The 27,707-nt window shown below is 45.8% G+C and overlaps 1 protein-coding gene across 1 annotated transcript; it reads right to left on the bottom strand.

The window, feature by feature from the left end:
• Positions 1 to 109: 109 nt before the first annotated feature.
• Positions 110 to 26,840, bottom strand: LOC102935704 (cytochrome P450 2J5). The gene is given in 10 exon segments (XM_007068622.4): positions 110 to 288; positions 668 to 809; positions 3,932 to 4,119; positions 4,905 to 5,046; positions 6,457 to 6,633; positions 10,334 to 10,494; positions 17,508 to 17,657; positions 18,266 to 18,428; positions 26,597 to 26,803; positions 26,805 to 26,840. Coding segments are annotated over 10 exon segments (1,545 nt in total).
• Between the last annotated feature and the right edge of the window lie 867 nt (positions 26,841 to 27,707).

The raw sequence follows: 27,707 nt of genomic DNA, 5'->3' as shown, positions 1-27,707 counted from the left end.
TCCATCCACTGTCACAATACTGAATTATCAAATAAGACTAATGAGATAAAGTACAAGATTGATATTAAAATCCCTGACAGAATCACCTCCATTTATGGTTTGTTTCAGACTAGCGTGGAACCACATGGAGCTTATATGGATGTGGCTGCAATATAGCCCCTAAAATATAGTTCAGATTGACTTCCTTCACTCCCTCTGGAAGCTGGAATGTGAACACCCGCAGCAGGTTGACAAAGAAGATGAAGAGCTCAGTTCTTGCCATCTGTTCCCCCAAACACACCCGATGCCCTACGGAAGGAACAAGAGAAGGGCATTACTCCTACAAATGATTGCACAGAGTGAGTCAGAGAAAAGTGAATTTCCAAACAAAATTCTGCTGAGTCTCTTGGACTCTAAGGTGAGAAGTTGCCTCAGGGGGACATAATCTGTATACTTTTCTTTACCTGAGAGATGCTAGATATATATCTGGCTTTGGGTATGTCTATGCTTCGAGCCGGGGATGTAATTCACAGGCAGGTCATGGAGACATGCCCATGCTAGATCACTAGAAATAAAGCATGGCTGCCACTGTGGGACCGGCGGGAAGGGCTAGCTGCCCCATGTATGTAGCTAGCATCTCACGTGCTTACGTACTTGGAGCAAGCAGATTTAGATGCCAATGAAATACCTGCTGAGAAAGGTATGAATGCTTCATTGTTTACAAAGTTGCCATCTGAATCGAGAAAGTGACTCGGGTTGAACTTCCATGGGGTCTCCCAGTGTTCAGAATCGTATACAGCAGAGTGTAAGTTTGGCAATACAATTGTGCCCTGAAAAAGAAGCAAAACTTAATTGTCTTCTATTTGTGAATTAGTCTTTGTTAGCTAAGCATTAAAAACAGGAGCAGGTTCTCAGCTTGTGTAAATCAGTGTGGCTTCATTGACATCAACAAGTCTATGCCCTTTTACAGCAGCTGTGTGGCTCAGACTGTCTAGCCTCATTTCTCTGCTTATCCGCGTGGTGCACCAGGGTCACATCTGATAGTACTGTACTCAAATGTTCTGTTACAAATTGCCCTCTTTTTCCTTTTATCACATTCTCTCCTTCTCCTCTGTTACTGACACAGAGGTTTCTCATCTGCCCTCCTTTAATCCATCTGTCCCAGCAACCCGATCCTACCCTACCTCCCTTCACCCCATTCACCCTCTTCCTTGCTCTCTCTTAACCACTCACTCCTCTCAATAAATGCATGCTTTTCTCTTCCCTATCATGAAAAAAATCTAACCTTGACCCCACTTACTTCCCTGTCCCTTTCCCCTCCACACATAGAATATGTCTTCTGTAACTACTGCTTTGAGTTCCTCTCCATCCAGTTCTACATCTGAGATAGCTTTTCTAACATTTCTTCATGGATGTCCAGCTGGAACCTTGAATTCAACATGGTCAAAACTGAGTTTTGGCCTTCTTCTTTCTCCATTTACTCCATCACTGTGGATAACACCACCACCACCCTCCCAGTTGTTGCAAGACCATAATTTGGATGTTCTCATCAACTTGGCCTTCTCTCCAAACTCACAAATCTAGACTGCAGCCAAATCTTGCTGCTGCCACCAATGTAATATTTCAAAGATTTGGCCTTGTCTGTGTCCAGACTGTCATCTAATCTCATCATTTTATGCCATGAGCCTTATAATCTCTTCTTCTCTGGCCTTGATGCCAGCTACATTGTCTCTCTCAAGTGTATTCAAAATTCTGCTACTAGGATTGCATTCATGGCTTGTCACTCTAACCACATCAACCATCTCTTTCCATTTCTTTGCTGGGTCCGTCTATCACACCACATCAGACACTAGCTCCTTGTCTTTGCATTTCTGGCCCTTCACCAGTGAGCCCCATGCTATCGGTAAGATCTACTGGCACATTGAACAGTTGGCTCCTGCCTTCGCTTGGTATTGACGGCAGCCCTAATCATCATCTCCCTCAGACGCCTCCAGGCTTTCTCCCGTGATCCTCTCATATGTGTGGGGAAAATGCCCAATCAAATTCATAAAGCACACCACCATCTCTCTTCCCCCACCTTAAAACCTTCTTGATGCCTACAGGCCTAGACTACTTCTGCAAAGCTATGGTCATTTTTCAACTCCCAACCTACTTCCACGCTATTTGCCTGTTCTGTCCATCTGTTCTGTCCTGTCTCATGTATAGACGGAAAGTGTTTGGGGGCAGGGACTGTCGTCTTTGCTATTTTTTCTGAAGTTCTTACCACAATGGGGCCCTGATCCTTAATTAGGATAGCGAGGCATGAGTGTAACATGAATACTTAGGGCTGGTCTACGCTACACAGTTAGGTGGATGGAAGGCACTTTACATTGACCTAATTATGTCAGTGTACACACCACAGCTTTGTCCCACTGATGTAAGTGCCCTGCTACACCGACATAATAACTCCACCTCCACGAGAGGCATAGGACTTACGTTGGTGTAGTTATGACAACACAGTGTCTGTGTAGCCACAGCAGCTGTTGGCTGTCTTGTCAATTTTACAGCTCCATGCTGGAGCAGTGAAATTGACAAGAAAGCTGGGTAGCTGGAGCCCGGCTGGGCTGTTGCACGGCGGCTTCCCGCTCAGGGAGCCGAGAAGCCCGGGCAGCTGCCCCCTGCACCCAGCTGTGAGCGGGGAGGCACGAACCCTGGGTGGCTGGGTGGCTCGCAGGTGGGAGTGGGGAACCAAGAGCCTGGGGGTGGCGGGGAGCAGCTGGGCTCCCAGTGGGGAGCTGCAGGGAGCTGCGAGCCCTGGCTCTTAGCCTCCCTACGCTGCCCCTCTTCAGTCAATGGAAGTGCTTCTAGTGAGGACGCATGCCACCAACAGAAGGAGGGTAGTGTGGACATCAGCCACCGCAGTAATTACAACTGTAAATCTGTAGTGTAGACTGTAGGCCAGGGGTGAGCAAACTTTTTGCCCCTAGGGCCACATCGGGTACAAAAATTGTATGGAGGGCCAGGTAGGGAAGGCTGGGGGAGGCTATGCATGGCCTGGCCCCTGCCCCCATTCCAGCCCCCTGGAACTCCCAACTCCCCCTGCTCCCCACCCCTGACTGCCCCCTGGGACTCCTGCATCTTATCCAAACACCCCTGCTCTCTGCCCCCTGATCATCCCCCCGGGACGCCCGTCCCCTGTCCAATCCTCCCTGCTCCCCACCCCCTGACCACCCCCGGGACCTCCGCCCCATCCAATCTCCCCTGCTCCCCACCCTGTGACTGACCCCCTGAAGCCCCCCTGCCCCCTATCCAACCCTCCCTGCTCTCCCTGCCCCACCTTATCTGTGGGGTGGGGGAAATGGGGCTCAGTCCTTTCCCTGTGTGTTTCCCCTGCTTGTTTGGCTGCTCTCTCTGGCAGTCGGGCAGGGCTCGCTCCCTGTCTGGGCTTGGCTGCTGGGGACAGGGGCCAAGCATGCTGGAGATGGAGGGGGGCCCTGGCTTGCTCTGCCACTGTCCCTGGCAGCAGGGCCCAGGCCCCTTGACCGCCCTCTTGCAACTCCCCCTGCTCCTCGCCCCCTCCCCCCCCGTAACTACCCCTGGCCACGCTATAGCCGTGCTGCCCGGCTGGAGCTGCAGCCACGCTGCCCAGGCGTTGGGGGAACTGTGACTGTGAGGGAGGGAAGAGGGGAGGGACCAGGGGCTAGCCTCTCGCCCGCTCACCACGCTGCAGGGGAATTGGGCTGGCTCCTCTGCAAGCCTGTCCTGACCCCGTTCCCTGGCAGGGGCCAGAGGGAAGGGTCCTGAGGGCCGGATATGGCCTGCGGGCCGTAGTTTGCCCCCCTCTGCTGTAGGCTGTAACAGTGTCTGTAAGTCGACCTAACATAGGTTGATATATGTCTCTAGTGTAGACGTGCCTTTAGTAATAATGATGCAAAAGAAGCAGGGGTTATTAACATGGGGAATACTGTTGTACCTTTTCAACGGGAAACCCCAGCACCGTTGTATCCTTCACGCACTGCCGAGGGCTCCCGACAGCAGTAATGTTGCTGCAGCGCAAGATCTCATGAATCACAGCGTTTGTGTAAGGCAGTTTCTTCCGGTCCTCATAGTGGATTAGTTGGGAAGGTTCCAGAACCGTGTCTAGTTCCTTCTGGACTCTCTCTACAAAGAAATACTTGGTTTTACTTATAACCGGTGAATATTTTTCATCCCTTTTTCTGGTTTTCTTTTTAATACGCCCATCTCTTTACAAAGCTGTGTTAACTTGCTGTGTGTCCCTTGACTGGACCTACACAATCCAGGGTTTTGTAAAATAAGAATACGTTGCCGTGAGATGCTTTGGAGTGTGGTTTGATCCCTGCATTGGTTTGAAGTTGATCTTTAGAGAGGGGGAGTGTTTCCCCAGAACTCATGGTAATTTCTCAAATGGTACTTCTCTTTCAAATTAATCTTTACAGAAGTGCCTGCGTATTTCCGTCTAGATGAAATGAGGGACATCGACATATTGCCATTATATTCACCATATCTTTTGACAGGAAAGTTATAAATACATGTCAGATTAGGTAAATTTTTAAGTGCTGTTCACTGTTTCTACTTTGGCAATGAGAAAGTATTAGTGAGAGAAAATATGCTTGTTTTACTTGTGAAATTGCCCCTTTAGCCTGCTGTCTCCCCTCGCTATTGTCTTAGTATGAAGTGGGAGACAAATAGCCTGCTGGTGTTGCATTTCAGGCAGCTGGTGGGGTGACAGCATATTTCTATTTCCTTTCATGATATTTCATAGATTAAATTCTCCTTTCTGAGCTGTTAGATATTAACAGCTAAGCACTGATGTTCATTGCTGGCAGGTCACTGTATCTTGCAGCACCCTGTTAATCTGAGCTAATATTTGTTTAGTAATTATTGGCAAACTTTAATGTGTGTCCCTTTGATGCGCATTCACTCACCTTGGATATCTGGGTATTGCAGCATATAGAGGAGTGCCCAGCACAGGGTGATAGTTGTGGTTTCTGTCCCTCCCAGCAAAAGATCAGCCACAGTCTGAACCATGTTATCTTCATTAAAGGTGGAGGTGGGGTCATCTTTGGTCTGAAGGTGACATTCACAAGATTGGAAAGCAGAAGGTTCTACAGGAGTACGGTTGAATCATAGAATATCAGGGTTGGAAGGGACCTCAGGAGGTCATCTAGTCCAACCCCCTGCTCAAAGCAGGACCAATCCCCAATCAAATCATCCCAGCCAAGGCTTTGTCAAGCCTGACCTTAAAAACTTCCAAGGAAGGAGATTCTACCACCTCCCTAGGTAACGCATTCCAGTGTTTCACCACCCTCTTAGTGAAAAAGTTTTTCCTAATATCCAACCTAAACCTCCCCCACTGCAACTTGAGACCATTACTCCTTGTCCTGTCCTCTTCTACCACTGAGAATAGTCTAGAACCATCCTCTCTGGAACCACCTCTCAGGTAGTTGAAAGCAGCTATCAAATCCCCCCTCATTCTTCTCTTCCGCAGACTAAACAATCCCAGTTCCCTCAGCCTCTCCTCATAAGTCATGTGTTCCAGACCCCTAATAATTTTTGTTGCCCTTCGCTGGACTCTCTCCAATTTATCCACGTCCTTCTTGTAGTGTGGGGCCCAAAACTGGACCCAGTACTCCAGATGAGGCCTCACCAATGTGATTGTGTAGTAATTGTAGACCAATTGACTGTGTAGTAATTAACACATTTTTCACAGGTCGGCTGGCCCTTCTAAAGGGACGTATCTCTCAGCCCATCTGTGACACAGCTAATTATCCTCCCCTGGTGGAGAGAAGGAAGCAAGTCATGTGACAGGCAGGTGTGTGACTAAATTGAACCTCTGGGGAGGTAGAAAAACAGAGGTTGGTGGATGGCCAAATGGTTGGGGGCGACAGAGTGAAGCTGCAGGGAGCGTGTTTGCCTCCTGTAGTGATTCCTGGGAAGGGATTTGGGGGCTGGGTAGAAAGACCCATCTGGACGATTTTGTTTTCCTTTCGGGGAGAGACCAAGAAGGGGACCAGGCCTGGCGTCTGCTCCAGTGGCTTAGAGAACAGAGGAAGAGACAGTACCTCAGCGAAAAGGGGCTCTGCCCAGCTTACGGCTGAGTGGGAAAGCTTTTGTGTTTGTTCTGGAACTTCGTTAAAATCAGCCCAAAGAGGTGCTGCTGCTGCTGGACTTGGGAAAGCCTCTTTTGAGTGTGAGGAACCAAGAGCGGAAACTGAGGCTGGGTACTGCAGCACCACCCCTAGCCACAAGGGGGCGCAGGGGAGGCAGCTGACACGGTTGCAGTGTTTCTTGATGAAAACGTCTCGTGAAATGCCCAACAAATGGGGGGGGGAACAAAAACGCTTCTGAAGTCCCAAATTACAGGAAGATTTGAAATATTAATCTATAAAATTATTTAGCAATCCTTCAACTAAGTCTCTCTGCAGTGGACAGTGAGGCTAAGGAGAAGCTAGTGTTATACAGAGTACAGGCACTTACTTTTTCTATCTGAGCCAGGTAGAAGTCAATGAGATCCTGTGGATCATCTTCTTTCCATCTCTCCTTATGACTTCGGACTTCGTTCTTAACTAAATTATGCATAAAATCGGTGTACACAAACACTTCCTGGTGAGGTCCTGGGAGATGATGCATAAACCATGGGAAAGCATCATACATCTATGGGTAAAACATAGAGGAGATGATGTGAGTTCTTTGATATAAGCAAGTGAACCTGAGGAAGTTTAAAGTGTCATGAAAACTTAAATAAAAGTATGAAGGGACTGGACGGTTTACATTTCTAGTAGGAATATGAAACCTTTTAACCTCTGCTTTAAGTCAGTTCTGATCTGGACTAAACTGATGTTCTGTTCTACATACATTTTTGTACTGTGCTTATTCATGGTAGTATCTGAGTGCTCTCCAGTGTTCATTAAACAACGTGTCTGCACACCTATCATGGAGTTTGTTCGCTCATTCTCTCCCCAGAGCATGTGCATTGGAGAGTCTTGTTTCAGAAGGGTGTTTTTAATATAAATATACCTGTTGCTCTGTGTTTAGGTAAGAGAAGGCAAGGTTAAAGAAATGCACCTTGCATTAGGTGTGGAAAGTAGTTAGGTCTGTCATGGTCCTTAGTGCCTGGGGGAATTCAATCCACAGTCTTGGATCACCCCCAGAAGTTGAGCGTTCCTTTGTGCCAGAGGGGCACAATTGCTGACCACGGTCTTTTTCCTGGAGCTTTGGACTGTTTTTAAGTTATGTCTACACTGCAATAAAACACCCTTGGCTCATCGCTATCAGCTAATTCGGGCTTGCGGGGCTCAGGCTGCCGGGCTGTAAAATTGCAGTGCAGCTATTGGGGCTCGAGCTGGAGCCTGGGCTCTGGGTCTCTCCCCCATTGCAGGGTCTGAGAGCCTGGGCTCCAGACCAAACATCTAGACTGCAATATTATAGCCCCGCAGTCTGAGCCCCACAAGCCTGACTCAGCTGACGGGCTAGCTTCGGCTGTTTTATTGCAGTGTAGACAGACCCACAGACACCATGAGCCCAGGCCATGGAGCATGTTGACCAGAAGCTGCAGAGAGGTGACATCTGCTCAGTGACATGTGTGTAATGAGCTGGTGGTAGTACCGCAAGTCTAGTTACTAGGGAGCAGGCGCAGTGCCTATGCTATTGTCACCCTGTTTAACTTCCTCGCTAAAGAGACTGAAGACTGAGTGGGTTTCGAGGCTGAATTCCTAGATGTGTTCCCTCCAAAACAGAGATGAGATGCACCGTTAGGAAGTCATTTGTGGGAAGCTTTCTTTTGCATTGCTTATGCTGTGCCTCTTCTGTGGATAGAGGATTTTGGTCTCTAGGGCTGTAAGCAGAGCAACTTCTGCAGAGTTCACTTACATTTATGTTTTAATTTCTGAAGCACCCCTACTTGAAGGCCTCAGGGTACCCAAAAATACTATCAGTGAATACTAGAATGCCAGAAAGGCAACATAGCCCAATAAACAGATAAACTTCAGATATGTTTAAAATAGGGCTGTCAAGTGATTAAAAAAATTAATCGTGATTAATTGTGTGATTAATCACAGTGTTAAACCATAATAGAATACCATTTATTTTAATATTTTGGATGTTTTCTACATTTTCGAAGATATTGATTTCAGTTACAACACAGAATACAAAGTGTACAGTGCTCACTTTATATTTATTTTTGATTACAAGTATTTGCACTGTAAAAAAAAATAGTATGTTTCAATTCACCTAATACAAGTACTGTAGGGAAATCTCTTTATCATGAAAGTTGAACTTGCAAATGTAGAATTATGTACAAAAAACTTGCATTCAAAACCAAAACAATGTAAAATTTTAGAGCCTGCAAATCCACTCAGTCCTACTTCTCATTCAGCCAATCGCTCAGACAAACAAGTTTGTTCACATTTGCTGGAGATAATGCTGCCCGCTTCTTGTTTATAATGTCACCAGAAAGTGAGAACAGGCATTCGCATGGCACTGTTGTAGCCAGCATCACAAGATATTTACGTGCCAGATGCACTAAAGATTCATATATCCCTTCATGCTTCAACCACCATTCCAGGGGACATGTGTTCATGCTGATGACGGGTTCTGCTCTATACCAATCCAAGGCAGTGTGGACCAACACATGTTCATTTTCATTATCTGAGTTAGATGCCACTAGCAGAAGGTTGATTTTCTTTTTTGGTGGTTCGGGTTCTGTAGTTTCCACATCGGAGTGTTGCTGTTTTAAGACTTCTGAAAGCATGCTCCAAACCTTTTGCCTCTCGGATTTTGGAAGGCACTTCAGATTCTTAAACCTTGAGTCGAGTGCTGTAGCGATCTTTAGAAATCTCACATTGGTACCTTCTTTGCGTTTTCTGAAATCTGCAGTGAAAGTGTTCTTAAAATGAGCAACATGTGCTGGGTCATCATCCGAGACTGCTATATCACGAAATATATGGCAGAATGCGGGTAAAACAGAGTAGAGGCCATACAATTCTCCCCCAAGAAGTTCAGTCACAAATTTAATTAACACGTTATTTTTTTAACGAGCGTCATCGGCATGGAAGCATGTCCTCTGGAATGGTGGTCGAAACATGAAGGGGAATATGAATGTTTAGCATATCTGGCATGTTAATACCTTGCAATGCCAGCTACAAAAGTGCCATGTGAACACCTGTTCTCACTTTCTGGTGACGTAAATAAGAAGCAGGCAGCATTATCTCCTGTAAGTGTAACAAACTTGTTTGTCTTTGGCGATTGGCTGAACAAGAAATAGGACTGAGTGGACTTGTAGGCTCTGAAGTTTTACGTTGTTTTGTTTTTGAGTGAAGTTATGTAACAAAAAAAAAAATCTACATTTGTAAGCTGCACTTTCATGATAAAGAGATTGCACTCCAGTACTTGTATTTTTCAATTCACTTCATACTATTTCTTTTGTTTATCATTTTTACAGTGCAAATATTTGTAATAAAAAATAATATACACCTTGATTTCAATTACAACCCAGATACAATATATATGAAAATGTAAAAAAACATCCAAAATATTTAATAAATTTCAATTGGTATTCTATTGTTTAACGATGAGATTTAAAACTGCGATTAATTGCGATTAATTTTTTTGAGTTAATCGCGTGAGTTAACTGCGATTAATCGACAGCCCTAGTTTAAAAATATGCTTTAGTCATGATGAAATTCTATGGCCTCTGTATCATACAAGAGGTCAGACAAGATGATTTGATGGCCCCTTCTGGCCTTAAAAGGAGAAGAAAAAGCACCATCCATACAGAATATATGTGCAGATTAATTTAAACAAATTCTGAGAGAGAATGCAGTATAGAACATACATTTAGGATTTGTAGATCAGATCTTGAGCGAGACTGATCAGAAATCTGCTCAAAATGACAGGGCTTCAAAGTTTTGGATTTTATTAACTGTACTTTTATGTCTCAGTTTCCAAGTACAAAATCAGCATTCCAAGAGTGTTAGGTTTAGTGCTAGCATTTAGAAATCTGGTTCAAGACACACACGTTTATGTAAACGTTTCTTGGTTTTGAAACACATTAAATGATTTGGAAATCTGCTGCCAAAAGAAATAATGATTTGTACTAATAACTCAAGTCTTGGGCCACATGATTTACTGATGGTGTCCTATAAATAAGACATGAGATCTATGACGTGTGTATTTATTGCTTCATAAGCAAAAATCCTGCATAATACTTTTTGGAAATTACATCCTGTGGTAGATGTCCATCTCTCTGTACTATGTATATACAGTAACCATTCAGTAACCATTAACCACTTTGGTTTTCCTGGTGAAGCATAGATAAACTTTACAGTGATAAGAACCGGAATAACTGTATGCTCACCCTGCCCCAGATAGTGGCCTGGAAGAAGATCACAAAATAGATGGCTTTGATGAGCCGGTTGAAGGAATCATCCTCACTGGAGAAGCGATGGCCAAAAACCACAGTGCAAATCACATTTGCGACAGCATGGACGATGTGGGTATGGGGGTCGAAGGATTTCCCTGAAAATACGGCAGGTGTTACTTAGAACCACTGAATGGACTGTGGTGAGGAGTGTTAAGGAGGACCATGAAGGAATCTGCACAATAGTACTAGCAGTTGTACAATGTAAAGGAGATTGAATTACTTTTAGATAAGTGAGACATTTTACAAAGGAGTGAATTCTATTTAATGTAAACTAAACAGATGAACTAGAACCTGGAGAGGACTTCCTTTTTCTAAAAGAACTGAAGATATTTGTGAAGAGATTCTTGGAATTTATTTATGTTAGTCCTTGTCCTTTACAATGGAATGATGCTACTGAATATAATACGTTTGGAGGAAACAACCCTTGCATCTATGTTTCCCTGTTTGGTCTGTGGCCTGTTTTGTGTGGAATTACTGCATTTTTTTCTCCCCTCTGTGCTGTGCACTGAAATAAGAGCATAAGTCCTCAAGCTTCTAGGCAGGAGTTTTAATTTTTCCTTTCTACTGACAAAGTTTTAGTTTCTTCCAAACTTTGAAATGACATCAAGTTTGGAATGTCTTTTCTCCCGTGAAAAGTTCCAGGACTGTTTACAGGCACTAACTGTGCAACATCAGCATTACAAGGCCTTTTAACATAAAGTGTGTTTTCATGTATCACTCTTAACATGTTCAAGGGTTTTTTCAAAAGATTAGGCACCTTGTACATTTTTACAGTTCTTGATAACATATTAGTTAAAAAAATAACCATTAGCAATAACAACAAATCTATTGCAAGTGTCCATTTACAATTATTCTTGTCATGCCACACCTTTGGCTTAATACCATTGGGGTTTGGGCCTTTTAGGGTCACCCTATGGCTTCCCGTTGCAAAATCAAGTTTTCTTTTTTCTTCCTGTCCTGAAGGATCAAATCCTGATTTCTCTTGCTTAACAGAATTCACTGGCTGGTTGGGTGTGATCTCTTTGCTAACAGCTATTAGCAAGTCTTTCTTCTCCCTGTCAGCAGGTAATTTGCATCAACACAGGCAGGAACCTGTTTACAGGTTTTCAGATCCTTTACTCTACCAATTTCAAGGCTGGACTCTGTCTTACAGAGGCCTGGTCTACACTACGAGTTGAGGTCGAATTTAGCAGCGTTATCTCGATTTCACCCTGCACCCGTCCACACGACGAAGCCATTTTTTTTTTTTTTACTTAAAGGACTCTTAAAATCTATTTCTTTACTCCACCCCCAACAAGGGGATTAGCGCTGAAATCATCCTTGCTGGGTCAAATTTGGGGTACTGTGGACGCAATTTGACAGTATTGGCCTCTAGGAGTTATCCCAGAGTGCTCAGCTGTGACCGCTCTGGACAGTGCTCTCAACTCAGATGCACTGGCCAGGTAGACAGGAAAAGGCCCGTGAACTTTTGAATCTCATTTCCTGTTTGGCCAGCGTGGCGAGCTCACCTGCACAGGTCACCATGCAGAGCTCATCATCACAGGAGACCATGCAGTCCCAGAATCACCAAAGAGCTCCAACATGGACCGAACAGAAGGTACGGGATCTGATTGCTGTATGGTGAGATGAATCCATGCTGGCAGAACTCCATTCGAAAAGACAAAATGCCAAAATATTTGAAAAAATGTCCAATGGCATGAAGGACAGAGGCTATCCCCGATAATGTCACGGCAAACCTGGTGGCTGAACTTTGTGACTTTGTCCTCACCCATAACTATTTCACATTTGGGACAATGTATACCTTCAAATCAGCGGCACTGCTATGGGTACCCGCATGCCCCACAGTATGCCAATATTTTTATGGCTGACTTAGAACAACGCTTCCTCAGCTCTCGTCCCCTAATGCCCCTACTCTACTTGCGCTATATTGATGACATCTTCATCATCTGGACCCATGGAAAAGAAGTCCTTGAGGAATTCCACCATGATTTCAACAATTTCCATCCCACCATCAACCTCAGGCTGGACCAGTCCACACAAGAGATCCACTTCCTGGACACTACAGTGCTAATAAGCAATGGTCACATAAACACCACCCTATACCGGAAACCTACTGACCGCTATTCCTACCTACATGCCTCCAGCTTTCACCCAGACCACACCACACGATCCATTGTCTACAGCCAAGCTCTACGATACAACCGCATCTGCTCCAACCCCTCAGACAGAGACAAACACCTACAAGATCTCTATCAAGCATTCTTACAACTACAGTACCCACCTGCTGAAGTGAAGAAACAGATTGACAGAGCCAGAAGAGTACCCAGAAGTCACCTACTACAGGACAGGCCCAACAAAGATAATAACAGAACACCACTAGCCATCACCTTCAGCCCCCAACTAAAACCTCTCCAATGCATCATCAAGGATCTACAACCTATCCTGAAGGACAACCCATCACTCTCACAGATCTTGGGAGACAGGCCAGTCCTTGCCTACAGACAGCCCCCCAACCTGAAGCAAATACTCACCAGCAACCACACACCACACAACAGAACCACTAACCCAGGAACCTATCCTTGCAACAAAGCCCGTTGCCAACTGTGTCCACATATCTATTCAGGGGACACCATCACAGGACCTAGTCACATCAGCCACACTATCAGAGGCTCGTTCCCCTGCACATCTACCAATGTGATATATGCCATCATGTGCCAGCAATGCCCCTCTGCCATGTACATTGGTCAAACTGGACAGTCTCTACGTAAAAGAATAAATGGACACAAATCAGACGTCAAGAATTATAACATTCATAAACCAGTCGGAGAACACTTCAATCTCTCTGGTCACTCGATTTCAGACCTAAAGGTTGCAATATTAGAACAAAAAGACTTCAAAAACAGACTCCAACGAGAGACTGCTGAATTGGAATTAATTTGCAAACTGGATACAATTAACTTAGGCTTGAATAGAGACTGGGACTTTGTCATTACACAAAGTAAAACTATTTCCCTGTGTTTATTTCCCCCACCCCCCCACTGCTCCTCGGACATTCCTGTTAACTGCTGGAAATGGCCCACCTTGATTATCACTACAAAAGGTTTTCTCCCCCCTGCTCTCCTGCTGGTAATAGCTCATCTTAAGTGATCACTCTCCTTACAGTGTGTATGATAACACCCATTTTTTCATGTTCTGTGTGTATATAAATCTCCTCACTGTATTTTCCACTGAATGCATCCGATGAAGTGAGCTGTAGCTCACGAAAGCTTATGCTCAAATAAATTGGTTAGTCTTTAAGGTGCCACTAGTACTCCTTTTCTTTTTGCAAATACAGATTAACACGGCTGCTACTCTGAAACCTTTACAGACAAAGAAGAGCTGGAGAAACCTTCCGCTTTAACAGACACACAGCTTGGGATCTCATTCCCCTTGTCCCAGCACACACAGCTGTTCACAGACAACTGTTTGGAGGCTGGGGTAGCTCCCTCCATAGGCAAGCCATTACCCCTGACAGACACAGGCACATTTCCTTCACTGTCACAATTCTCCACACAGGTAAGGTACAAGGGACGCTCATCTTCCACTATCCTTGCCTTTCCAAACTGCTGACTGGATAAAGCCATCAGCTCACAAGTCTGTCTAGGCTCATCCAAACTTTCTTTGTCCTCCTCTCCCATCAAAAATCTACCCTTTTCTTCCTCAGCTAGGGCTTTAACCTGACCATCCACTTTAATCTGCTCCTGAGAAACATTTTCTTGACCAATGAGTTCTTTCTGTGCTTGATCTAATTCCAGATTCACTTCTGAGATCTTAGACATTCAGAAACTGCATTCATGGACAAACAGCTTTCTTCCACGGACAAACAGCTATTTCCCACCAGGCTAGAATCCCCCTCTCCCTGGCCATAGCAAAACTGGTTAAACACAGAAAACTGCTGAGAGTAATATATAGTATACCAATATTGTTATAAACTGGACTTCCAAGAGGATACAATTTTAGCTGTTCTTCCATTGCTTTTTTGACTTGGAGCTGAGGTCTGGCCATCTCCTGTTGCATCTGATGAGTCTCCTGTTGCATCTGGCGAACCCTCTCGTCAGCAGCCAGCCGTTCAATACGCTCCCTACGAGCCCTTTCCTCTCTTATAGTAGCTTCTCTTTCCAATTCAGCATTCTTTTGCTTTTCCAGCCGTCGAATGTCTGCTAGTTTCTGTTCATGCTCAAGGTGCAGTTTACTTGCTGCCTTTTGCATTCTAATTGCTTCTGCAGCTTCTGTAGTATCGGGTAAGGGCTGTGCTCCTGCCTTCTGATCACTGGCCATTAACAGCTCTCTCAGTTCTTGATTTGTAGCTTTCTTTTTAAAGCTTATCCCCTTTTCTGAACACAAAACTTCCAGGGCTTTTTTGTCAAGGCCCTCATATGCTCTCTGCTCACCCATTGCAACTGCTCCTTAACCAACCAGACTCTCAGTACCAAAATTCAAATTTGGATAGCATGGGGTTTTGATCCAAAGCTTAATTGCCTTGGTTCACAACTATGCTACTGTAACAATGCTGCCTTTGGTGAGACACTTCTGAGAGTATCAATTCAGGACAAATTGCTTAGAGCAGAGCAGAGCAGGGCAGTTACAGCCCAAGGCTGGGGTTCCTTTGCACACCAAACCAGCCAAACAGAGAAGACTTCGGTTTTACCCCACTGGCTAACCATAAGTCATACAAGCAATTCCCTTAGACACTCCAGTTTCCCAGTATCACCACCGGTGCCATTCGTTATGGGGACGAATGATTATGAAAACGAATGCCCCAGTAAAAGAAAAAATGGTTCTCCCAATCCCAAAGGACCAAGCCCCAGACCCAGATCAATATACAAATCAGATCTTATCCACAAATCACACTGTTGCCAATCCTTCAGAATCTAAAATCTAAAGGTTTATTCATAAAAAGAAAGAAATATAGATGAGAGCTAGAATGGGTTAAATGGAATCAATGACATACAGTCATGGCAAAGTTCTTGGTTCAGGCCTGTAGCAGTGATAGAATAAACTGCAGGTTTAAATCAAATCTTTGGAGAACATCCACAGCTGGGATGGGTCATTCAGTCCTTTGTTCAGAGCTTCAGTTTGCAGGAAGGTTCCTCCAGAAGTAAGAAGCAGGATTGAAGACAAGATGCAGCAGCCTTTTATAGTCTCTTGCCATGTGGTCTCTGCTTTCTTTGTCCCAAACACAAGCTGCCCAGCCATGGCTTGAAAGCGTCAGAGCTCTGTCCATAGGCAGGTCCCTGCACACCTTGCTGAGTCACAAGGCGTGTCTGCCTTCTCTCAATGGGTCAGCTGTAGAGCTGATGGTCCTTAATGGGCCATCAAGCAGGCTAGGCAGCGCTGATACCAACTTGTCTGGGGTGTCCCCCAGAAGCATAGCACAAGTTTGCAATACAGACAGTATAGAGCCAATACTTACTTATAACTTTAAATACAAAATGATATCTGCATACAGACAGCATAATCATAACCAGCAAATCATAACCTTGTCTGAGACACCTTATCTGACCCCCTTTATACAAGATTTGGTGCCACCACAGGACCTTGGTTATAACAATGATCTATACGGTCCCCGTTCATATTAATAATGTCACACAAGTATTCACATTTCCTAAGCTATCATTAAAAGGTAAGGTATATTATTCATTTCAAATATATCTGGCTTCAATCTAAATTGATATCACATACTACAAAACTGCATTACAATAATGTTGTTTAGGTGGCAAAGAAAAGTGCTCAAAAGTTAGCAAATGCTAGATTAAAAATTGTCTGGGCAATGTTAATTTTGCTGTCTTGTGCATCCAGAGTGAAAAAAAGTCCTCAGGGTCTGTGTGTATGAATGAATGAACAGGTAATAAAAGGTTATAATGAATTTTCACAAGAGGGAAAAATTCAGGTTCCAGCGGCAATCTTCATTCTGGTATTTCGTCTCTTTCAAGTGCTTGACTTTGCAACCTAAATGACTATGATTCTAACGTGGTTTTCTATGTGTAATTCCCGGGGGGGGCGGTTCCAAAGGGAAAAGGCAAGCTATATTTTGTGCACCAATAACAGCTCCACCCGCTCCTCCCATACATCATCAGGGTTTGTACCCTGAACCTGCAGCATTGCAACAGAGACTGCTGCCTCTGGAGCGACAGGACTGTTTAAAAAACAACAAGGAGTCTGGTGGCACCTTAAAGACTAACGGATTTATTTGGGCATAAGCTTTCATGGGTAAAACACCACTTCTTCAGATCAAGAAGTGGTGTTTTACCCACGAAAGCTTATGCCCAAATAAAGCTGTTAGTCTTTAAGGTGCCACCGGACTCCTTGTTGTTTTTGTGGATACAGACTAACACGGCTACCCCCTGATACTTAGGACTATTTAGGCATTCCCCGTACAGCATGGGGTGCTACTGCTTTGGTGGTGTAGACCTAATTTTTTTGAATATTTATGTTCAGTTATTATTCTCTTGGCATTCTGCCACAATGTTACTGAACAACACAAGCGAGGGAAGATGGTGATTTTCAGTGGCTTATATTTCATCCAGGCCTGCATGAAATTTCATGGGAAAAGGGAAAGACATGTTTCTAGCCTGAGGGCCCATTCCCAGCTGAATTTCAAAGGTCTCCTGCAAGCAATGGAGTTGTAAAGCCTCACACAAAAAGGTCACAAGAATTTTGTGTAATGGAAAGTGTTAAGTGATTCTAAAGATAGGGATTGTTCCAGCTCCCTGTTTTTTCAATAGGACAGTGATATGAATGAGAAATAAAAATTGGTTTCGGTGTATTTATTTTTAAAACCCGTTAAATGTCTATCTGTACACTCAAACCTGAGCACTCCTCCTAAAGTGCTTCGTTCACTTAGGCAATTAAGAACAGGTGGACTTGTGGCACCTTCGAGACTAACAAATTTATTTGAGCATAAGCTTTCGTGAGCAACAGCTCAATTAAGAAACCCATAACAGTCCCCACCAGCGTGAGCATCTCTGTGTCATTCAAGAACAGAAGTGCTGTTAGACTTGTTATCACTCCCACAGCCTGTCTTATATATAGGGAACAGCTCTAAATTACTATCTTTCAAAGAATTTACCTTTCTGACTCGCAAAGACCTCCACCAGGTGTCTGGTCTCCTCTTGTATTCGGTGCTCCAGGCTTTTCTTACCCAGTTCCAGGCGCCTTAGAAACGTCATACCAAAGCGTCTCTGCTGCTTCCAGGTGTGACCGCTTGTCAGGAAAATACCTGAGGACAATAGAAACACCATTATGCTCTTGCTAGGAAGGAAACCCTTTTATATCGGAAGGCAAGTTTAAATTAAGATGCATTTTTCTAATAAGAGGAAACAATGACATGCTTTACAGACTTTGAGCTGTGATCTGTTACTTGGGTTTCTATCACCATTAGTATAACTATATATCTTGTTATAGTCACATCCCTGGAAACTCCATGGGGGCAGCTTTTGGAGAGTATAGAATAACTCATCTATTGGTGTGTCAGATGTGCTTATAGGCAAACCTTTGAATACATGTCTGTTGTGGGGGTTTTGTATATGGAGACATTGTCTCTTTAAAATTAAGCCATATTAAGGCCAACTTGGTGGGCAAATTTTTCTCCAAATCCTAAGAAGAATTAAAGAAGAAAAGCATAGCCAGTGGTGTGTTATGTAAGTGGTACAGGATTTGCCTTTTTTGGTCTGTTTTTCTTTTTTAATATTGCAGTTCTGCGTGGAGCCCTGCTATCCAACTGCATAAGTACCATGTGGCAAGACAGTATCTGGGAAGAATTCTCTGCCTTAGAATGCCACCTTTATACTTCAATATTATTCCTTGCAAAAGAGTAATATCTTTTACCTTTTTCTCCCATCAGATCCCTATAGAAGGGGGTGAGAGGCCGTCCAGAAATCTCTTCTGAATGGGAGATAAGGCCATCTTTTAGTGCTTTGTAGCCATTCAATACAATCACAGGTGTCTGCCCCATCCACACTGTGTAAATGTTGCCATAGATGTTGGTTAACTGGAGAGTTGATAACCATAAGTCAGAAAAATTGAAAGCAACAGGCAGATCTATTAAAAGGCTTCTTTCGGATGTTTTCTATAACTCTGACTAAACCCATTTGCCTCTGACTGAATTGGATTAGAGTTTACAACAGAATTTACTTTCTAACGTAACACACTTTGGGTATGGAATGCCAGTCCTACTTCATTTTATGCAACATGGACGCTGAACATTAGAACATCATTCAACAGGAGGGAAAAGGCGACAAAAGGAGAACCAGAGAACTTTGACTAAAATATTACATCAGCTCAAAGTTAAAGTGAATAAACAGACACTTGTTATTTTTTCTTTTTTTTTTGTATTTGTTTTTTCCTTTTTGTTTTCATTTATTGCGAATTATTGTATGTGTTTGTTTCTCTCAATGTCAATGTAGGAAGAAAACTATTTTTGCACTCTACGTTTCTTTTCTTACTGCTTCCCTGTGATTTTTCTTATCTTCCTTCTCATTGCCTTTTCTCGGGTCAGACTTATATTTTCTCCTGAAACAGAGTCTGAAGTGAATTTCTTACTATTGTAATTATTTAAACTGTTTCTCAAGAGAATGGCACTTCAGCAAAACAGGAGTACAGTTTTTCCTACTCCATCTTAAAACCAATTGTCTGGGTTATTGCAAAATTTTGTTTTAGGGTGTACAGTTGGCCATGCTATGGAGATCAAAGTTCTCACAGTCTGGAGACATTTCACTGATATGAGTGTTGTGATAGACCCAGGCCAGTTGGGTACAGCAGAATAGCAGAAGGCAGATATTAACAGTTTTCTGTTCCTTAACTGACCAGAGCAGGGGCTAGGCTCCTGGCTAATGAGAACACCTGACTCCAATTAACCTGCAAAGAATCAGGTGAGGCCATTAAGCTAATGTGACCACCTGACTCTAATTAAGGCCCCCCTGGTACTACAAAAGGGCTCACTCCAGTCAAGCAGAGGAAAGCCAGGGAGCGGAAGTGTGGCTGAATGGCTGGTTTATGAAGACACCCTCAAGTCACTGGTAAGGGAGCCCTAAGGTAAAGGTGAAGAAGGGAGAAGCAGGAGAGCTGTGGAGAAGTGGCCCAGGGAAATCTAGCAACTCTGGCAGTGAAAGGCTGGCTGCCAACAGCTGCTACCATTGGGGTCCCTGGACCGGAACCTGGAGTAAAGCGCGGGCCCGGGTTCCCCCCAACCCACCACAACAGAAACACCTCCTGGGAGGGGAAGACAGGCCCCTGTCAGGACAGGAGGCTGAACTGTTTTGGCATGAGGCCGTAGGAGCAACAGAGACTGTGGGAGTTCTCTCACCGACCTCCTTGCTGGCTTATGATGAAAAGGGCTTAGTAGACTGCATCTCTGGCCCTCGAGAGAGAAGGGCTACGTGGAGGGTTGCAGTGAGCCTCCGAAGCTAGCATAAACTGCCTGGAAGCGCGGGACCTACGGGGACAAGGTCGGAGCTCTGCCACAGCTGGTGTGAGAAGTGGGATACTGATTGTTCACAGTGTGTGGCGGAACAAAGAGGGTTTGTTTGTTTTTTAAAAAGTGCACTAGGGTTTATGGTTTGGGGTTTTTGTTTGTACCACAATGGAGGAGGTGGTGAGAGCGCTGGTGCAAGCCACGGCGGCCCAGCAGGAGGCCACCCGGGCTCAGGCGATGGCGCAACAGGAGTCCATGAGGCTACAGTAGGAAACCAACCAATTATTAATGAGCCAGGTGACCCAAGGTCAAGCCCTCCTGTGCGAGGTAATGGACCAGCTGACTATCCTCACCACCCAGGCCCGGCAGTCCGATGGGACCCGAACCCTGAGGGCCACCGGTTGTCTGCCAAAGATGACAGCAGAGGATGACGTAGAGGCATATCTCCTCTCATTTGAAAGGTCTGCTCAGTGTGAGGCGTGGCCCCAGGAGCAGTGGGCCAGCATTCTCGCCCCTTTTTTGTGTGGAGAGGCCCAGAAGGCCTACTTTGATCTGCCCACCAAGGACACTGCTGACTATTCCCGGCTGAGGGCAGAGATCCTAGGATGATCAGGGGTGACGGCAGTGGTACGGGCCCAGAGGTTCCAGGAGTGGAAATACAGGGAGAATAAACCTCCGAGGTCCCAACTATTCGATCTCATACACCTCGTTCGGAAGTGGCTACGGCCCAAGGCATGCAGCCCGGAGGAGATTTTGGAGACTTTGATAATGGACCATTACATGTGGGGACTGCCGCCAGATCTCCGCAAATGGGTATGCCAGAATGATCCATCCACCTACGATGAAATGAGCACTTTGGTGGAAAGACGGATGACAGTCAGGGAATTGACCCAACTCCCCAAGGAAGGCCCCTCCTGAAGCAAACACTTGACCCTGACCCTGGAGGGTCGGGTGGCCAAATCCCCAGGGAGTCCTAGGTGGAAGAAGAGGGGGACCGAAAACCAGCCAGGAACCCAGAAGGAAGGAAAAGGCCTGAGTGGGGGGAACCCTGGGACTGAAGCCCCTAACCCATGTGACGGGGGAATGACTGGAAGTAATTATAAGTGTGACGGGTGCAGGGAGTTGGGGCACATAGCGGTCCAACGCCCCAATCTCGTAGCGCCCATGCAGTGGAACCTGGGGGACGGGACAGACCCGTACAGCCTACTCAATATTGTAGGTTGCACCCCACCTAAATATACAAGGCCGGTAAAGTTGAATGGGGTAGAAACCATGGCACTCAGCACTCCCTGAGTCTACATCACCCTAATTTCAGGTAAGTTAGTGAAGTGCAGCCAGTTAATGCAGGCTAAGCGTATGGGGGTAACCTGTGTCCATGGGACTGTTAGTTACTACCCCATCACACCAGTGAAAATTGAAATTCAGGGAAATGTCACGGCGTGAAAGCAGGGGTAGTCCCAAACCTCCTGTAGTCCATGCTCATAGGTAGAGATTTCCCTGGGTTTGGAAACTTGCTTCTACCAGAGGGACTGGAGGGAGGGGAGCTCCCCGAACTTCAGGAGGCAAATGTCACCTCCCATTTTTCGCAGAAATGTCCCAGGAGCTATCCCCTGTCCCGGGGAAAGGCAGGAAGACCAAGAGAGAAAGGAGGGTGGCCAAGCCCTTGGGTACCCGAATCCGGATACAAGGACCGAGGGCTGCCTGTGTAGGCAGATGTACCTGGACAACCCCGCAAGACAGGAGGGGTCAGAGACCGCTTCCAGCCCCAACCTCACCGATCCAGCTGAGAGGGCAGAGACAGATCCCTCAGAGCTTGGGCTGATAAGCCCCGGGAGAGAGACTTTTGGACGGGACCAGGTGGAAGACCCAAGGTACGAGAACGCCAGGAAGGAGGTGGCTGAGATAGATGGGGTACCTATAGAGGGGAAAGACCTGGGGGCCAGGGCCTTATTTTGTGATCAAGAGGAATCTCCTATACCGGGTTGTGCAAATGCAGGAGCAAGACGTACACCAGCTCCTAGTACCCCGGAAACACCAGAAGGCAATATTAAGCCTCACTCACAGTCACCTTTTTGGAGGGCACCTGGGAGTGGAGAAAACCCAGGTGTGATTCTTACGCAGGTTCTTCTGGGCGGGGGTACATAAAGACGTCCGGCGGTACTGTGCCTCTTGCCCCGAATGTCAACTGCACAGCCCTCGTCCACATCTAAGAGCTCCTCTGGTTCCCCTGCCGATCATCGAAGTTCTGTTCAAGCGGATTGCCATGGGGCTGCTAGAGAAAACGACCTGAGGCCACCAGTATGGCTTATCATCCTAGACTATGCAACCAGATACCCAGAAGCTTACAAAACACAGTTTCCAAGAGCATTACCAAAGAATTAGTGGCAATCTTTGCCCGAGTAGGGCTACCAAAAGAAATCCTCACAGGCCTGGGAACACCATTCATGTCTAAGTTGATGAAGGACCTGTGTTCCCTGCTCCATGTCGAGACCCTGCAGACCTCAGTTGACCATCCACAAACCGATGGTCTGGTGGAAAGATTTAACCAGACCCTCAAGGCCATGATAGGAAAGGTGGTAAGCAAGGATAGAAAAGATTGGGACAACCTACTACTGTACCTCATGATCGCCATCCGTGAGGTCCCCCAAGCTTCCACCGGATTCTCTCCCTTTGAGCTGTTGTATGGACGCAACCCCCGAGACACCCTGGACCTAGCCAAGGAAATTTGGGAGGAGGAACCCAGTGAGGGAAAGAACGTAATAGATCATGTGCTATGGATGAGGGACCGGATAGCCTGGGTCACGCCCATAGTGAGGGAGCACCTAGAGAAGGCCCAAGAGGCCCAGAGATCCTACTACAACCATCAAGCCAAGGTTCGTCAGTTTCAACCCGGTGACCCGTGTAGTAGTACTGGTACCCACGGCAGAAAGTAAGCTGTTGGCCCAGTGGCAAGGGCCCTACAAAATAGTCGAACCCATAGGGGAAGTAAATTACAAGGTGCGACAACCAGGACATCAAAAACTAGAGCAGATATACCAGGTCAACCTTCTGAAACCCTGGCATGCGCGAGAGGCATGCACAGTGGTTTGGGAAGAGTTGTATCTAGGGAACAAAAAGAAAAGGAGTACTTGTGGCACCTTAGAGACTAACCAATTTATTTGAGCATGAGCTTTCGTGAGCTACAGCTCACTTCATCGGATGCATACTGTGGAAACTGCAGAAGACATTATATACACAGACACCAGGAAACAATACCTCCTCCCACCCCACTCTCCTGCTGGTAATAGCTTATCTAAAGTGATCATCAAGTTGGGCCATTTCCAGCACAAATCCAGGTTTTCTCACCCTCCGCCCCCCCCCCCCCCCCCCAAACTCACTCTCCTGCTGGTAATAGCCCATTCAAAGTGACCACTCTCTTCACAATGTGTATGATAATCAAGGTGGGCCATTTCCTGCACAAATCCAGGTTCTCTCACCCCCTCACCCCCCTCCAAAAACCACATACACAAACTCACTCTCCTGTTGGTAATAGCCTATCCAAAGTGAACACTCTCCTTACAACGTGCATGAAAATCAAGGTGGGCCATTTCCAGCACAAATACAGGTTTTCTCACCCCCCCCCCCCTTTTTCCAAAAAAACACACACACACAAACTCACTCTCCTGCTGGTAATAGCTTATCCAAAGTGACCACTCTCCCTACAATGTGCATGATAATCAAGGTGGGCCATTTCTAGCACAAATCCAGGTTTTCTCACCCCCACCCCCCCCAACACACACACAAACTCACTCTCCTGCTGGCAATAGCTCATCCAAACTGAGCACTCTCCCCACATTTATGCTGGCCCACCTTGATTGTCATGCACATTGTGGGGAGAGTTTGTGTGTGGCCCAACTTGATGATCACTTTAGATAAGCTATTACCAGCAGGAGAGTGGGGTGGGAGGAGGTATTGTTTCATGGTGTCTGTGTATATAATCTCGCCCAATATCAAGAGGTATTCTCGACAAAGCCAGGTCACACAACCGGGACATATCACCATGTCATCACGAACCCTGGGGCCAGAGTAACTATGAGGCCCTACCTGGTGCCAGCAGCCAAAAGGGAGGAAATAAAAGCAGAAGTCAGGAAAACGCTGGAGGTGGGGATCATCGAAGAATCCCACAGTCAGTGATCCAGACCAATAGTGTTGGTGCCCAAACCTGATGGCACCAAGAGGTTCTGCAACAACTTCCGTCGACTAAACAAGATATCCCAGTTTGATGCCTACCCTATACTCCGCATCGACAAACTAGTGGACCGTCTGGGGAATGCCCAGTACTTGACAACCCTGGACTTGACAAAGGGGTACTGGCAGATTCCCCTAGTCGAAGATGCAAAGGAAAAGACGGCGTTTTCTACACCAGAGGGTCTCTTCCAATATACAGGCCTCCCTTTTGGACTATATGGGGCCCCAGCTACCTTTCAGCACCTCATGGACAAGTTATTACGCCCCCATGCCAGTTATGCTGTGGCCTACTTGGATGACATGGTGATTCATACCCCAGATTGGGAAACCCACTTGAAGGTGGGGGCGGTCCTTGATACCTTCAGGCGAGCTGGCCTTACGGCGAACTCTGTTAAGTGCGCCGTAGGGTTCATGGAGGCCAAATATCTTGGCTATGTGGTAGGGAAAAGGTCTGGTAAAACCCCAACTGAATAAGTTAGAGGCCATCCAAAATTGGCCACGGCCAAGTCATAAGAAGCAGGTCCGAGCATTCCTAGGGGTGGTGGGGTATTACCGGCTTTTCATCCCCCATTTTGCCACAACGGACTTAGTGAAGGCCCATGGTCCTGATCCAGTCAGATGGTCCGGTGCAGCAGAGAGGGCATTTGCGGACCTACAGACTGCCCTCTGCAGTAACCCCATATTGATAGCCCCGGATTTCACCAACGAATTCATCCTACAGAAAGATGCATCTGAGGTGGGGCTAGGGGCCGTCCTGTCACAGATGGTTGGGGAAGAGGACCACCCAATTCTGTACCTCATAGGAAACTCCTTCCGAGGGAACAAAAATACACAGTGAGAGAGAGAGAGTGCCTCGCCGTAAAATGGGCCATGGAAACGTTGCGTTATTACCTGTTGGGGAGCAGATTTATCCTTGTGACCGACCATGCCCCTCTTCAATGGGTGCAACGGAACAAGGAAAAGAACACGAGGGTAACCAGGTGGTTCTTATCCCTCCAACCTTTCCAGTTCCACATACAGCGCAGAGCAGGGAGTCGCCATGGCAACGCCGATGGCTTATCACGCGCACACTGTCTGGCGTCCCAAGCTGCCCAACCCCTTGGTGTTGAGCAGTGGGGAGGGATATGTGATAGACCCAGGCCAGTTGGGCACAGCAGAGTAGCAGAAGGCAGATATACTGGCCACTGGATTAACTGTTTTCTGTTCCCTGACTGACCAGAGCAGGGGCTAGGCTCCTGGCTAATGAGAACACCTGACTCTAATTAACCTGCAAAGAGTCAGGTGAGGCCATTAAGCTAATGTGACCACCTGACTCTAATTAAGGCCCCTCTGATACTACAAAAGGGCTCACTCCAGTCAGGCAGAGGAAAGCCGGGGAGAGGAAGTGCGGCTGAAGGGCTGGTTCATGAAGACACGCTCAAGTCATTGGTAAGGGAGCCCTAAGGTAAGGGTGAAGAAGGGAGAAGCAGGAGAGCTGTGGAGAAGTGGCCCAGGGAAATCTAGCAACTCTGGCAGTGAAAGGTTGGCTGCCAAGAGAAGCTACCATTAGGGTCCCTGGGCCAGGACCCAGAGTAGAGGGTGGGCCCAGATTCCCCCCAACCCACCACAACAGAAACACCTCCTGGGAGGGGAAGACAGGCCCCTGTCAGGACAGGAGGCTGAACTGTTTTGGTATAAGGCTGTAGGAGCAACAGAGACTGTGGGAATTCTCTCACCGACCTCCATTGCTGGCTTATGATGAAAAAGGCTCAGTAGACTGCATCCCTGGCCCTAGAGAGAGAAGGGCGACATCAAGGCTCACTGCAACCCTCCGAAGCTAGCATAAACCACCTGGAAGCGTGGGACCCACGGGGACAAGGTCGGAGCTCTGCCACAGTGTCAATATATCATAGTGCCTCCTGCAAGAAAAGTCCTGCCATGGATGCCTTATAGAATGAGATACCCACAATATATAGAGAGCAGAGAGTGAGTCCAAACCGTCAGTAGAATATAATGAGTTGCTTTTTAGAAGAAGGCTGAGTCTTCTGTATCTATTACCTAGTACCACTCGCAGTCTGGAAGAAATACCAGAGAAGCGACGAGCTGTTCAGCCTCTGGCAAAACAGGATATCTAAATGGTCTCGGAACTGCTTTGGAAACAATAGGGCCTGATCCAAAATCCAGCGAAGGCAATGGAAAGACTCCCATTGATATCAGTGGGTTTTGGTTCAGGGTCTCAGTATTATTCACACACTGGACTTGTGATAATAAAGTCTGTACGTTATAAATATGCCTATTTGGACATTCTTAGCGAGAGAACAGCAAAAGCAAAGAAGAAAAATAGCAATTGAAAGTGATTATTCTTTTTTCCCAGTAGTGCAGTTCCCCACGTCGCGTGTGTTTGGGTAATAATTAAGTCAGGTTGGGGAATACCCTATAATTGATTAGGTAACTCCTGTGCAATGCCAATTTTAAATCCACCTGAATCATTCCAAGCTTCTCTATTTCAGCCAAGTACAGAATTCTGCTAAAATAAATACCTTAACAAGATTTTCTCGGTGAAGTTTAAAGTCCAGCAGCCATAAGTTGCCAATAATGGGTAGGGGAGTTGGTCCAGGAGGAAACCGTCTACGTGTCCATTGCAACTTCAGAAACTGTGCAATCAGGAGACACACAATCAGAGCCACTGAAACCTCAATTATCCCCAACATCTCACCGTGCTGCGTTATCAATTTCCTATCTGCCGGGGGTACTGTCTCTCTGAAAATTGTCCTGGAGCTGCATACACTGAGCTCAGTTTCTGTTAGGTTCTAGTTCTTTGCTAAGCGCATTTGCCCTTTCTAGTCATCTCTCGCTCTCTCTATTGTTTCCTCTCTTTGATACACTCTACACTTGCCAAACTAACGCGTTTTTAGTAAACTTTGAAATAGGCGATCCATTTCAGTTAGCCAAACCACTCCCACCCTGTTCTGTGATCTCCCAGTGTGACCTATCTCTCTTTTCAGTGAGAAACTCTCCTATTAGGATGGATACTGGGGCTACATGCTATTGGCTCTGAAATTGTGATCCATCGGCATCTGGACTCTCATATAAGGGTGACAGGTTTCAGAGTAGCAGCCGTGTTAGTCTGTATTCACAAAAAGAAAAGGAGGACTAGTGGCACCTTAGACTAATTGGTTAGTCTCTAAGGTGCCACTAGTACTCTATTTCTTTTTATATAATGGTGACGTTTCTCTTTGTTCCCAGCAGCTAAAATGCATTAAAAACAGCTAAGAATGTTATCTTTATCATATTATTTTTCTATGAAGTGATTGCTATAATTGCAAATGGGAGGGAAGGCATCCACAAGATACTGTATAAGGTTAATTAATACCTTGTTTAGCAAAGCAATCACACCAAAACAAGCTAATATGACTGAATATATAAGGAAAATAATTTGAAGACAGAAAATAGTTTGAAGATAAAATATATGATATTAAGCTGAAACCACTATGAAGGGGGCCTCTGAATAGTAAGGGTATAAAATGATTCTCTTCACTGGAGCGTTTTGTTACTGGGCATGCCAGAACAGTGCAAATGGGCAAGACTGCAAGAAAGAATCTGCTCACTGTACAGAAAGCCTGGAGTTGGAGAAATGCACAGTTCAAATAT

Source organism: Chelonia mydas, chromosome 9, assembly GCF_015237465.2.
Source record: "Chelonia mydas isolate rCheMyd1 chromosome 9, rCheMyd1.pri.v2, whole genome shotgun sequence".
Lineage (NCBI taxonomy): Eukaryota > Metazoa > Chordata > Testudines > Cheloniidae > Chelonia > Chelonia mydas.
Note: the sequence above shows the minus strand (reverse complement) of the source record. Positions and strands in the feature narration are given on the sequence as shown.